The sequence below is a fragment of the Pongo pygmaeus genome, chromosome X, assembly GCF_028885625.2.
Source record: "Pongo pygmaeus isolate AG05252 chromosome X, NHGRI_mPonPyg2-v2.0_pri, whole genome shotgun sequence".
NCBI classification, from domain to species: Eukaryota; Metazoa; Chordata; class Mammalia; order Primates; family Hominidae; genus Pongo; species Pongo pygmaeus.
This window is the reverse complement of record NC_072396.2, coordinates 158427791-158440125: the sequence shown is the minus strand read 5'-3', so window position 1 is coordinate 158440125 and position 12335 is coordinate 158427791. Positions and strand designations below refer to the sequence as shown.

The following is a 12335-nucleotide window of genomic DNA, read 5'->3' as shown; positions in this document are numbered from 1 at the left end:
CTTCAGGGCCAGTATTGAGGAAGCTTTTCCTACAGCCCTGTCCAGCGTTGACTTCGGTTTGGAAGCGATCTTAAGAAATGAGTTAATTGTGGGCAAGGCTTGGGTGGAGGGGAGAAGGGAAGCAGTGGAGGGGGGGCAGGGGCCGGCAAGGGCCATCAGGCAGGAGTCTCCATCCTGGGGCAACGGGGCAATGTGTGAGATCCAGAGGGGTGCAGGGCTGGTCAAGGTGGGGAGGAGGCCTGGCAACTGGGTCTTCACTGGGCTCCTTGAGGAGCTGCCACTCCAGCTAACAGCCCTGTAGGAGCCACACGGGGTCCTCTGCTATATCCAGGGCACCCTCGCCGTCTAGGGCTCTGGTTTCCGACCTGAATTTGGACCCTGCCACGTACAGACCAGAGACAGGGACCATCTGGGGAGTCAGCAAATGCCTCTGGAGTCAGGGATGAGGCCACCATCTCCTTGTGCGTCCTGTGGGTGACACAGGATGGTTGTAGGCCAGTGTTCTGCCTGGGGGCAGCTGCCGAAGCTGGGACAGGGTAGCACTGGGGCACGGCAGACTTGAAGTATGCTGCCGAGACTAAGTGAAGCTTGCCCCAGGATCCTGCAAGACAGAGCACAGTCGACCCCCGATTTTACAGAGAAGGAACAGAGAAGGAGTGGGGCTCACCCAAGTCTCGATACCAGAGGCCAGTCCTCTTGCCTCCTGGTCCAGGCATCGCCTGAGAAACGGGGTAGGTCCCTGCCTGAGGTGAGCCTAGCACCTGGGGTCGGGAGACTGGACGGTGATGGGAACCCCGGCTCCGCCCCTCCCCCTGCCTGGGGATGGATTCTGGAATCCTGGCCCCCTACCCATTTCCCCTGTTTGCGCGGCTCCCCAGGCGCTGACTAAACATCCTGCCATCTGGTTCCCATTAGCTGGGCTGGGGGTGGGGGAAGCCTGCTCCCAGGTTTCTCTGGCACAGCCAGCCCGGAGGAGGGAGGGACTCCGCTCCTACCCACCTAGGCAGGAAAGGGTGAGGCCTGGGGTGCTCTCAGTTCCCAGCTCCCATGGACGCCTGGCCTCGCTGCCCTTCCCCTGGTTGGGAGCCTGGTGGCTGACCTGGGTGGGCCCCTGGGGAGTGGTACTCCTGCTGCCCACTCTGTCCAGTCCCAGGACCCGGCCATTGTGGGGACCTTGAAGGAACCCCCATGGAGCAGAGCCAGCCTTCAGGGGCTCAGCAGAGCCAGAGGCTCCTGGCAAGTTTCTGCCTTGCCCTCCCCGCCGCCCAAGAGCTCACTGATGGACTTGTGCTGAGACAGGCAGGCCCCAAGCCAACAGTAATCCTGAGCCCGGTGTCTGGAGCAGAGGGTGGGAGGGCTGTTGGGATTTTCCAGGAACCAGGGATGCAGCCCGAGGGTTGCTGGAAAGAGCTCTGGGCTCCCTGTTCTGCCATGGACGGACTGGCCATGTGACGTCAGGAACAAGCTTCCCTCCTCAGTGCCCCAGTCTCCTCATCTCAGTATGGTGGAAACAGGCTCCTTAGAAAGTTCTAGAATCTGAGAGCCAGAAGGGGCCTAGAGAAGCTGGATTACATGATCAAGGTCGCTTCTAGTTGTACAATCCCAGGATTCTAAGGTCAAGGAAGGGACTCCTGTCGCTTGTCCTCCTCCCCCTTCCCTTCCGTGTAGCCCACTCTTCACACACTCATGCACACACATACAGGCTGGGACCCTCTACAAGCTGGGACTCAGATTGGTAGTCTGGAGGATGCCAAAGCAATGCTGTTTGTCCCTCAAGGCTGTCATCAACGAGGATTGGAGAGTGGATTCTTTGCTCACTGACAGGGGATCAGGTGAGGACTGTGAGAAAGTGATATTTGGGCAGAGGCGTGAGTGAAGAGGCCATGGCCGCGCAGAAAGCCGCAGAAAGAGCCCTCCGAAAAAGAGGGATGGCCAGTGCAAAGGCCCCAGGTGGGAAAGGGTTGGGCCCAATTTGAGCATTGGCAACGACAGCAATGTGGTGGAGCAGGCTGAGTGAGCCGTGGGAAGGTGTCTGTGGGGGTGGGCTGGCTTGCCTTTGTCCTTGAAAGAATCAGGGAGCCACCTTGGACTGCTAAGCAGAGGAGTCACAGGATCCGGCCCCCTCAGGCTGTGGGGTGGAACACAAGCAGATGTACTGGGGGCATAAGGGTAGGAGGTGGGAGCCAGCGTGCAGCAGCTGAGCCCGCCAGGGGCCAGGTGATAGTGGCTGGCCCAGGGTGGAGGCGGGGTTGCGAGGAGGAGCGGGTGGGGTCAGGAGCATGTGGGCCCCAGGGTCAAGGTCTGGGGGCTGTTCCTGCTCTCCTGCTCTCTGCAGGAGCACCTACCACATGCCTGTCCTTTTCCCAAGGCCCAGGGCAGCCAGAGACACAGCCTTGCGGTGACCCCCAGAGAAAGGGAACAGGCCCATTCTTGAGCTTTCCACATGTTGTCTGAGTGAAAACGACAGCAGTGTGTGGCACATGGGTGGGATTCTCTGGGGACATGCTCCTGCAGCTATCTTATATGTCAGTAACAATATGGGGCCTTTCCCCCTTAAAGCTTGGAGAAGAAAAAAGCCCCACTTTCCATGCCCTCTTCCTGTTGCCCGCAACTCTTCCCTAGAGGAAACCCATCTTATTTTAATGCCACTGAAACCTCAGAGGATCTGGTCCCAATTAAATGACTTTCCTTGCAGATGCTTTGGTGAGCACTAAATGCTTGAGACCTGGTGATCCTGAGCGAGAGAGCCTGCTAGGGGGTGGGGCTGGAGAAGAAACAGGAGTGAAGGGGAACACAGGACCCCAAATGGGACAAGGGTGGCTGCGGATGGGGTGGAGGGTGCCAGTGGAGGGGGACTGCAGAGGGTGGCACGCAGCAGGGACCAGCCCATAGGGAGCAGGGCCGTGGTCGGGATGGGGGCAGAGTAGGGGCCAGTTTCCCACCCTCCTTGCCCGTGTGAAATTCGAGTTCATTCCCGCCCATGGCGTGGCTTCGCTGGACTCCGTGTGAAAGCGGCCCCGCCCCACCCCCTCCGGTGGGCTTCGAGGACCTCGGCAGGGAGCGGAGGTTAGGCAGAAGCTGGAGCTCAGGCCCGGCGGGGGAGGTCGGGCAAAGCAAGAAGGCGAGGCGGGCGCCCCCTCCCCCGGCCGGCCCTCCGAGCGGGCACGTTCGTGTTCCCGTCCTGGCGCCCTCGCCTCCCGCTCCAGACGCATGTGACTCAGCCCCGCCGGCCTTGCCAAGCCGTCTAGACCCGAGCGTCTCCTCGCGGAGGGGGCGATCCCGCCCGCCGCCGTTTCCTTTGCCGCCGCCTGGGCTGCTGCGCCCCGCGCACGTGCAGCAGCGCTCGCCCCCGCCCGCCACCTCCCGCGAGCCGCGTGCACGCGCAGCCGCTCGCCCATCCCGCGCCCGCGCCCGCGCCCGCGCCCGCTCCCCCGCCGCCGCCTCGCCCATTGCGTCCACTGCAAACAGGCAGTTCGAGGGCAGAAGCGGGAAACCCAAAGGTCCCCAGGGCCCCAGACCATCCCTCCCATTTTTGGGACCTGGGGCAGGAGGACAAAGATGGACCGCTGGGCCACTGCCTCCCTGCCAGCCAGACTCTGTCCACACCCCCTACAACTGCCTCTGGCCTCAGAGCAAGTGTCGCCCTGGGTCGCAGGCCGTGCCCTCTTGCAGGAGCCTGTGGCCTGGGGGACAGGGCGGGGTAGGTGATGGTAGCACCTCCAGGCCCACAGGAGGCGATGGTGATGGCAATGGTGGTACCATGCCGACTGCGCTGCGGGATGTGCTCTTGCAGGAGCTGGTGGCCTGGGGGCAGGATGGGGCAGGTGAGGGCCCCTCAACTGCAGGCGGTGAGGGTGGGGCCCTAAAGCAGGAGGCCCAGCATAGGGACGAGAAGTGACAGGAAGAGGAAGCCAAGGTCCCAAGGCAGCCTCTCCATTCTCATATGCCAGTAGACTCCAAAGATGAACACAGAGGCCTAGGAGGAGAACATTCTAGAGTCGAGTCTTCAGGCAGCTCCCAGGTTGACAGTGTGTTCCCTCCAGAGCTAGGGCCACAGGCCGCAGGGCTCCCCCAAGCTTACAGCCACTTCCTTGTCTCATTTGCAAGGCCCCCACCCCTGCTTTCATGTTCTCCATCCCTTCCCCCATCTTCGAGGATAGGGCTGGGTTTCGGGTGGGCTCCTGGCTGGCGCAGATGGCGTGGGCTGCCCGCGAGACCTGGGTACTGAGCCTGCATGCCAGGATGCGGGGTGGATGGGTGACCAACAGCTCAGTCTGGCAGCTTAGCAGCAGAGAGGTCCCAGGAAGACAGGGAGGAGATGAGGAGAAGGAAGAGGGAGAGGAGGACAGGAGGGGGAGGGAGAGGAGGGGAGGCAGAGGCAGCACCCTGGCTTTGCCTTGCCTGTGGAGAGCCTCACTCTCAGACCGTCCTGAGCCTGACCTCATTACTCTGTCGCATTTCTCCCTCAAACCCAATGCCAGGGCTCGCCACTTGCTTCTCCCATGGGTGTGATCAGCTTCTCATCTTAGACTTGAACTCTCCCCCAAAACATCACACACACACACACGCGCACACACTTGCCTTGTCTTCAACAGCTTGCATTTGGTGCCCTCCACCCTTACTGAGGAACTTTAGCGGCCAGGGGTCGGGGGTGATGGAGGACACTTCAGTCCCTCAAAGCCTCCTCCCCAGGTTCCCTGGTTCAGGGTCGGGAGTCGAAGTGGCCCCGTGGAGCAAGGCCTTCTAGGGCTTTAGCTCTGACAGCATTACTAGGGCCTAGGCGCCCCCAGGTGGGGTGGCTCCCCCTCAGGTCTAACTCCAGCCCCTGCCAGAAGCAGACCCGCCTCTGCAGAGAGGAAAGCCCTTGCACTTCAGCTTCCTTTGATTCGCGGTGTCTTTGGGGGATTGGGAGGGTGCCTGGTTGATGCCCACTGCACCCTGGGGTCTGCCCTAAAGGTCATATGAAGAGCAGAGCCCAGATGCTCTGAGGACTTTTTCAATACCCTCCACAGGTCACGGAGGCTGCCCACTTGGTGAGCTCAACTGTTGGGCCATATATCTCTGGGCCCACCACACAAACTGAGAGGTCTCAAATGCCACCAGCACCCACCAGCCCATCTCTGGCACAGCGGGGCCAGTGCCTGTCAACCAGTCTCATTTTCCAACCTGTTTTCCAAGCACTGACACGGCTAAGGCCCTGCTGGGACGCATGGCCAACTTGCCTCTATGACCAGGACTCCCCAGCTTCCCCGCCACATCCACAGGTTCCCCCCAACATCCCTCCTCCAGGTCAATGGGTCCTTCAGCCACATTTTTGGCTCCTGACCCACCCAGGCCCCCCTCACAGAACCTGGGGTCTCTGGGTTGGAATGCCCCTTAGAGATGTGCCCCCTCCCTCCCCCATGGTAGGACTCAACCCTCCACATCCCTGCCCACCCACCTCCCTGGGCTTGTAGACCTCCTAGGACTGGGAGCTCCCTTCCTCTCCTGGCAGCCAGCTGGTGTTCAGACAGTGCTTTCTGGGAGGAGTGCTTTCTTGCATTGAACTTGAGTCCACATTTCCAGAAGCTTCTACCTCTGGGCCCCTTCTTTCCCCCTTCCTGAGAGGCCCAGCAGCCTCTCTGTTCCCTCCCCAGCCTCCAGCTTTTCCGGAGGAAGATGCCTGGGAGGTGCTATGATTCTGGTGGCGGGTGGTGGGTGGCAGGTGGTGGGTGGTGGGTGGTGGGGGTGGCGTGGGCAGGGAAGCTGCAGCCTGCTGCTGAGTCTTCAGCTACCATCTCCATGGGCTGAGGGCTGGCCAACAGGTTCTCCATGCAGGGGGATGGCCTCCATAACCTCTCAAGATGATCTTCGCCTCTCAAAGCCCTGCCAGTTCCTCAGGGTCCCATAGACTGAACTGCTGAGGTTGGGGAGGCCTGTTTAGCACACTGGATCCGTGGAGCTGGGTGGAGGAGGGAGATTTTCTTCCAGAGTACACAGGAGCTGGTTTCTTCCCGGTCCTCAGGAGCAGAGGATATGGGGAGGGTTGGGGGAGGCTGCCACACTACCGTGGTTTCTTCCGCCAAATTCCCCAGTCCTAGGAAAGATCCACAGAAAAACCCACAAGAATTTGAATGTCTGAGCTGGGGCTGTGATTGAGATGAAATTTTCTAAAAAGAAAGAAAGAAAAACAAAAACAAAAAAGAGGGGAAAAAAAGCTTAAAAAAAAATCCCAAAGCCCCTGACAGCCCTCAGCTACCAGAAGGGCCTGAGGCAGCAGCCACGTGGAAGGGTAGAGAGCGACCTTGAGGCACTTTGCTGGGCCTGTGTCGGGGCCTCCCAGGCTGAGGTCCCTTCCTGTGACCCCCGGACTCCTGCCCGCCCCCTCCTGCCAGGACAGAGTGAAGTCCCCTCCTGTCACTTGGATGACTGCAGTTGCCTCCCAGCAGGTCCCTGGGTCTCCCTGACTCTAGACTTGCCCCCTGATCCCACCCTCCATGAGATGGCAGGGTAGGGTACAGAGGAGGGCACAGTGGCAGCTGCCTGCTGCTGTCTCCTGGCTACTGGGCACAAGCCACCTTCCAACTCCTTCCTGCCTTGCCCAGTCAGCAGGTCCCAGGGTAAGGGGCATTCAGTGAACTGGGGGCTTTGCAGGTCTGGGGGAGGAGGGACTGACATATTTCATTACAGACGCATTGAATTTGAGGGGCCTGAGGGATGTAGAAAAATTCGTTAAGTAGACAGGATAGGAAGGAGCCGCAGGTAGCCCCAGGAGCCGTGAGGGGAGCAGGGCCCAGCGTGTATTATAATAGTGAGCATTTACATGGTGCTTCGCATGCGCCGGGCACTGTTCTAGGGATTCCATAGGAGTTATTACCGCCTGCCATCCTCATTAGCAACCCAGTGGGTAAGGTGCTCTCATTAGCTCCATCAGGTGAGGGCAAAGAGGCACAGAGAGGTTAGGTAACTGGCTCAAAGGCACACAGCTGGTGAGTGACAAGAAATTTCCCTCTAACTATAGCGTAAGCACGGTGAAGAGAAGACGGAACCCCGTGCTGGGAGAGGAACGCTTCAGTCCGAGTTCCATTCTGCACCCAAGGCTCCCCTTGGTCCTCCTGGGAACCAGGGTGCCCCTTAGTGGTGGTGGCCCAGGAGAACCCGACCAAGGCAGGAGCGCCCCCTCCTGGAAGAGCCTCGCTTCGACGCGTCATCATGCCCGGCCGGCAGCAGGGGCGACGCCAGCAAGGCCAGCGACTCAGAGCCAGCTTGGCCTGTTCGCCCCGCCCCTTCCCGGTGTCCGCCCCGCCCCCTTCCCGGTGTCCGCCCCGCCCCCTTCCCGGTGTCCGCCCCGCCTCCTTCCCGGTGTCCGCCCCGCCCTCTTCCCGGTGTCCGCCCCGCCCCCTTCCCTGCGTCCCCCCCCTCCGTGCCCGCTTCACTGTGGTCCTGCCTCTGGGTGGTGCCGGGGCGGGGGTGGGAGCCCGGGGCCCGCGCAGGCGGAGCCGCCGCCCAATGGGAAGGGTCGGTGGGGAAGGGGGTGGGCTCAGGCGGGTGGGCGGGAAGAACGCTGGAGCTTGATTGGCGGTCTTGCCGGCCAGTGAAGCCAGGGCGTGGGCGGGGCGCGGCTCGGAGCGCGAAACATGGCGGGGCAGGACGCTGGCTGCGGCCGCGGCGGCGACGACTACTCAGAGGACGAGGGCGACAGCAGCGTGTTCAGGGCGGCTGTGGAGGTGTTCGGGAAGCTGAAGGTGCTGCTGGCCCAGAAAGCCACTCCAGGGCGGGGGACCGGGGAGGGCCCTGCCCGAGGCCTGGGACGGCTTGCTGCGGAAGTCCGCGGCACCACGCGGCCACCGTCGCCGGTTCCGGCTGCGCCCTGTTCCCCCGCAGCAGGGGGTGCTTGTGGATCATTCATCTTTGCCCTTTGGGGTGCCCCAGGCCTTCGTTCTTGCTGTCTCCACGGCCCGTGCCTGGTAGTTGGGGCCAGCACCGCCTATGGAACTGCAGTACCCGCGCTGGGATCTTGCGGGGTCTGAGGGGACAGATGGGCAGAGCCTCGTGCCACTCTGTCAAGTCAGCGACACTAGGGCTTGGTGTCAGTTGGTGTCAGATGCTAGGGGTGATAGCCTCCAGAAGCCCTCTACAGCCCCACAGGACAGAGCCCTCACTGCAGCAGTGAGGAAAGCTGGCCCACGAGGTCAGGGAGCTGTCCCAGGTCCCCTCGGCCCGCTCGCTCCTCACCCCAGCCACTCCCCCATCCTGTCCACGACTGGCTCAGTGGTCCCTCTCCCTCTCCCCTTTCCCTCAGTCCCGAAACCTAGGACTCTCTCTTAAGTCTTAGTCTCAGGCGTTGCTCCTAGGTCCTGCTGCCACAAGAGCCCAGAGTGGGAGTACTTGAAAGAGGTGGGGTCTGCATGCCGCGGGAGATGTGGGGTTAAGAATGGGGGGACTTGAACTCTTGGCAAGATGGCAGGACGTGGGTAAAGAAAAGAGTCCTGGGAGCTTGCAGATGTACACTGAGGGCTGGGTGCGGTGGCCCACGCCTGTAATCCCGCCACTTTGGGAGGCTGAGGTGGGCAGATCACCTGAGGTCAGGAGTTTGACACCAGCCTGGCCAACATGGTGAAACTACGTCTCTATTAAAAATACAAAAATTGTCCGGGCGTGGTGGCACATGCCTGTAATCCCCCAGCTACCCTGGGAGCTGAGGCAGGAGAATCGCTGGAACCCAGGAGGTGGAGGCTGCAGTGAGCCGAGATCATGCCACTGCACTCCATCCAGGCTGGGCGACAGAGTGAGACTCCGTCTCAAAAATAAATAAATAAATAAATAAATAAATAAATAAATAAATAAATGAAATGATGTACACTGGGACTTTCAGTGAATGTTGCTTTCCTTTTCCTTGCTTAGGACCTAAACTGCCCCTTCCTCGAGGGTCTGTATATCACAGAGCCAAAGACAATTCAGGAACTGCTGTGCAGCCCCTCAAAGTACCGCTTGGAGATCCTAGAGTGGATGTGTACCCGGTAATGCATCAGTTTCCTCCTCTTCCCACCTGGGGTATGCATGGGCGCCGGCCAGCCCCACCTGGGGAAGATGGGGTTTGTGGTTACTGTGAGTAGCTGTCTTCCCAGAGGGCTCCACCCCCTAGCCTGGACCCCCGTGAGAACAGCTGTGTGGGTAAGGAGTACTGGTGACAGGCATGATCAAACTGGGGGCAAAGTGGCCCCTGGCGGTGCTGGGCTAGTCCAGCCACGCCTTTGCTGTAGTGCTGAACTTGGCCTCAGCGTTTGCCTTGCCTTACGAGTTTGGAGGTTCAGGACTGGCAGGCACCTGAGAAATGCTCCATTCCAGTCCTTTCATTGTCAGACCTGGAAGCCAAGGGTCAGGCTGGAGTCATGAACTGTCTCTGGTCTCCCAGTGGAGGAGTGACAAGCAGGGCCAGGGCGTGGGCTCCTGGCTGGGTCTCAGCTGGCCAAGTGGTCCTCATGCAGTGTCACCTCTTGTCAGCTTCTGGTGCCGTGACCCGTTTCCCAGTCCTCTGGTGCCTTTGGGCCAGGGTGTAGCATGATGTGTGCCTGGCACCCGACGAAGCCCATGGTGACAGGGTGACTTCCTGAGTGATGGTGGAGGAAATGATCCAGAGTGTCCCATGCCCGGGGCAGACATCCTTCCCCTGGTGATGTAGTCCCTGAGCTGAGGGTCTGTCTCACTGCCTCACAGCTGTGAGTGGAGAAGGCTTGCCCCGCCTCCCACAGAGCACAGGCTCCTGTGGGATTGAGTGTGTGCCCAGGCCATGCTCAGGAACAGCTGTGGTCTGTTGGTACAGGAGCCTCTCGTGAGTCCAGGCCTGGGCCTCCCCCTCCTCAGCCTGCGGCCTGCCTACCCTTGCTGCTTGAGGAAGGGGCCTGGGCGGGAGCCTGGCAGTAGAGCAGTGGGGTGCCAACCTGTATCCAGCCGGTCTGGCCTGCCAGGACCAGGGACATCAGCAGGACGCCCAGCTGGATACAGGCCCCCAGAGGAGGGAGGAGGCGTTTTTGTGTTTGAGCCCTTGCCGTTCCAGAGGCGTCTCCTGCCTCTGCCTTCTAGGCCCTTCCTCAGGCCTCTCCCCAGGGCTCAGCACACCAGCTTCTTGCTTCATAACCTTTTGCTCTTGCTCACATTGTTCCCCCTCCTGGAAATGCCCTTCTCGTCTCTGCATGTCGTACGAACTCCTGTACAGCCTGCAAAGACCCAACTCACATGTCCTGTCTCCTTTTAAAATGTTTCCTGTTCCCAGGGCAGAACGTATTCCGCTTCCCTCTGGATGCCCACAGCCTTTTGAGCACACCCTGCCCCTGCTGGAGCCCTCAACCTGTGGGTGCACTCTTGGCCTGCTGTCATTTCTGGCTCTTTAGTATGGGAGCCGCAGCATGGTGTGGCCATGCAGTCGGGGGGTTCTCCAGGCTGCACCTGTGTGCCATTCCACACGCTGCAGACGTGACTGGGTGTCCTCAGGAGCTGGGTATTTAGTGGGTACAAATCCTGGGGTTTGGCAGAAATGATGCACAGCACTGCAGTCTGAGCTGGGTGCTGTGGATGTTGGCAGGGAGGAGGTGGCATTTGATCTGGGAGGGGGACGGTAACAGCGGGGTGCTCGTTTGGACAGGAGCAGGGAGTTGAGGTGTGGGAGAGAGAGCTGGGCAGCAGCAGCTGGAATGGCAGCTCAGGGCAGCTCCCTCAGGGCCTTGCATGCTGTGCCAAGGCCTTTGAGCTTTATGTTCTGGGCAGGGCAGGCATGGGACCTGGGGAGCGACATGCTGAGATTGGCATTTTGGTAAGGTGACTCAGGGTGCTATGTGGCAGATGGATTTGGAGGGCAGTGGCTGCAGGCAGGGAGACCAATACTCCGGGGAAAGACAGGAGCCCTGCACTGAGTGGCCCTGGAGGGACCAGCCCCTGGCCTGGGAACCTGGGAGGCTGGGAGGTGAGGCAGGACTGGAGATGGCTGGGTGGAGTGTGAGGGTCTTGAGCGAGCTCCCAGGAGGAGGCTCTTGTGGGAGGGGGCGCAGATTTGCCTGACTCAGGTGGAAGCTGGGGGCACTCGGGGAACTGGGGTCATCTGGCCAGAGAGGGACGGGTAGGAGGCCAAAGCCACGGCCCTCAGATGCTTCTACAGGTTGAGTGTCCCATATCCAAAATGTCTGGGGGCCAGAAGTGTTTCAGATTTCGATTTCTTCGGATTTTGGAATATTTGCGTTATACTGGTTGAGTGTCCCTAATCTGAAAATCCGAAATCTCAAATGCTCCAATGAGCATCTCCTTTGAGCGTCATGTCGGCAGTCAAAAAGTTGAGGATTTTGGAGCGTTTCAGATTTTCAGATTAGGGATATTCGACCTGTAGTACTTCTGTAAATACCAGAAACCGAATCCTTTGAAAAAGCCGCCAGGGAGCATACGATGACATTGTCTGATTTCAGGTTGGCGAGAATTCCTTAGGCCCTTTGAGGGTCCTACAGGAGAATCAGATGGATGGGAGTTTTCCTGTGAATTTCCCATTGCCTTTCTTTGTACGTGACCGCACCCTGTCAGCCCCATTTAGGGCCGCCTTTTCATCTCCTCCCAGTAGAACCTGGAAGCTGCACCTAGTGTTGGTCCTTGGTGTGGGTTGGGGCAGAGCTCATGGAGCCCCCTGGATTGTGGAGGTCAAGGCCCTGTGGCTTTCCTTGGGGCCTCCAAGGCCTCCAGCATTTTCTGTTCCTGCTCTGCCCTCTGCTGTGACGGTGCGGTGACTTGAATGACAGCCCTTACTGAGTCTGGCTGCTGGGGCTTCTGCAGCGTGGATTTTGAGTGTGTTCAGGGTTTACTGTGCCCGGCCTTGCACAGTGCTGGGTGGAGTGCCCTCTGTTCCTCTGAGCCTTGTGCTCAGAGATGTTCTCAGCAACCCCGCTGGCAGAGCCCAGCCTGCTGGCCTCCCCCTTCCTTCCCCAACCCCGCTTGCGCAGAACCCGCGGTTGTCTTAGTAAGTCACCGAGGTGGGTGGTGCTGTGGACGCAGCCAAGCCCAGCCCGATCTCTGTTGCAGTTCTGGGGCAAGTGTGGCCTCTCCAGGGAACAGCCACCAGCCCTTTCCCACCACACGAGTCAGCAGGCTCCTAGAGTGATGGCAATGGTGAGATGTAGCCAGGCTCCGGCAGCCTGGTGGAAAGCGACTCCTTCTTGTTTATGAAAGGCTGCTGTGGTGGCAGGCGCCTGGGGCTCCCTGGTAAGAGCCAGCGGCCGGAGTGATGTTTCTGGGCCTCAGTGTCATACCGGACTTGGGGCGTGGGGCTTGGGACTGGGGATGCAGTGCTTGGGCCGTGCTCCCCTGAAGGAGGAGACCCA

General features: G+C 60.1%; 1 protein-coding gene across 6 annotated transcripts in view; it reads left to right on the top strand.

Annotated features, from left to right (window-relative positions):
* Window positions 1–12335, top strand: part of HAUS7 (HAUS augmin like complex subunit 7) — a 50931-nt gene that overhangs the window by 17274 nt on the left and 21322 nt on the right. For 2 of the 6 annotated variants that reach the window (XM_054471796.2, XM_063660262.1), the window contains exons 1-3: window positions 7610–7724; window positions 8334–8376; window positions 8884–8999. In XM_054471796.2, coding sequence (XP_054327771.1) covers window positions 8989–8999 — 11 coding nt within the window. In that variant the 5' untranslated portion in view covers window positions 7610–7724; window positions 8334–8376; window positions 8884–8988. Of the gene's footprint in view, window positions 1–7000; window positions 7725–8333; window positions 8377–8883; window positions 9000–12335 lie in introns of those variants that run through there. The other 4 variants (XM_054471795.2, XM_063660259.1, XM_063660261.1 and 1 more) reach the window with 2 other exon arrangements.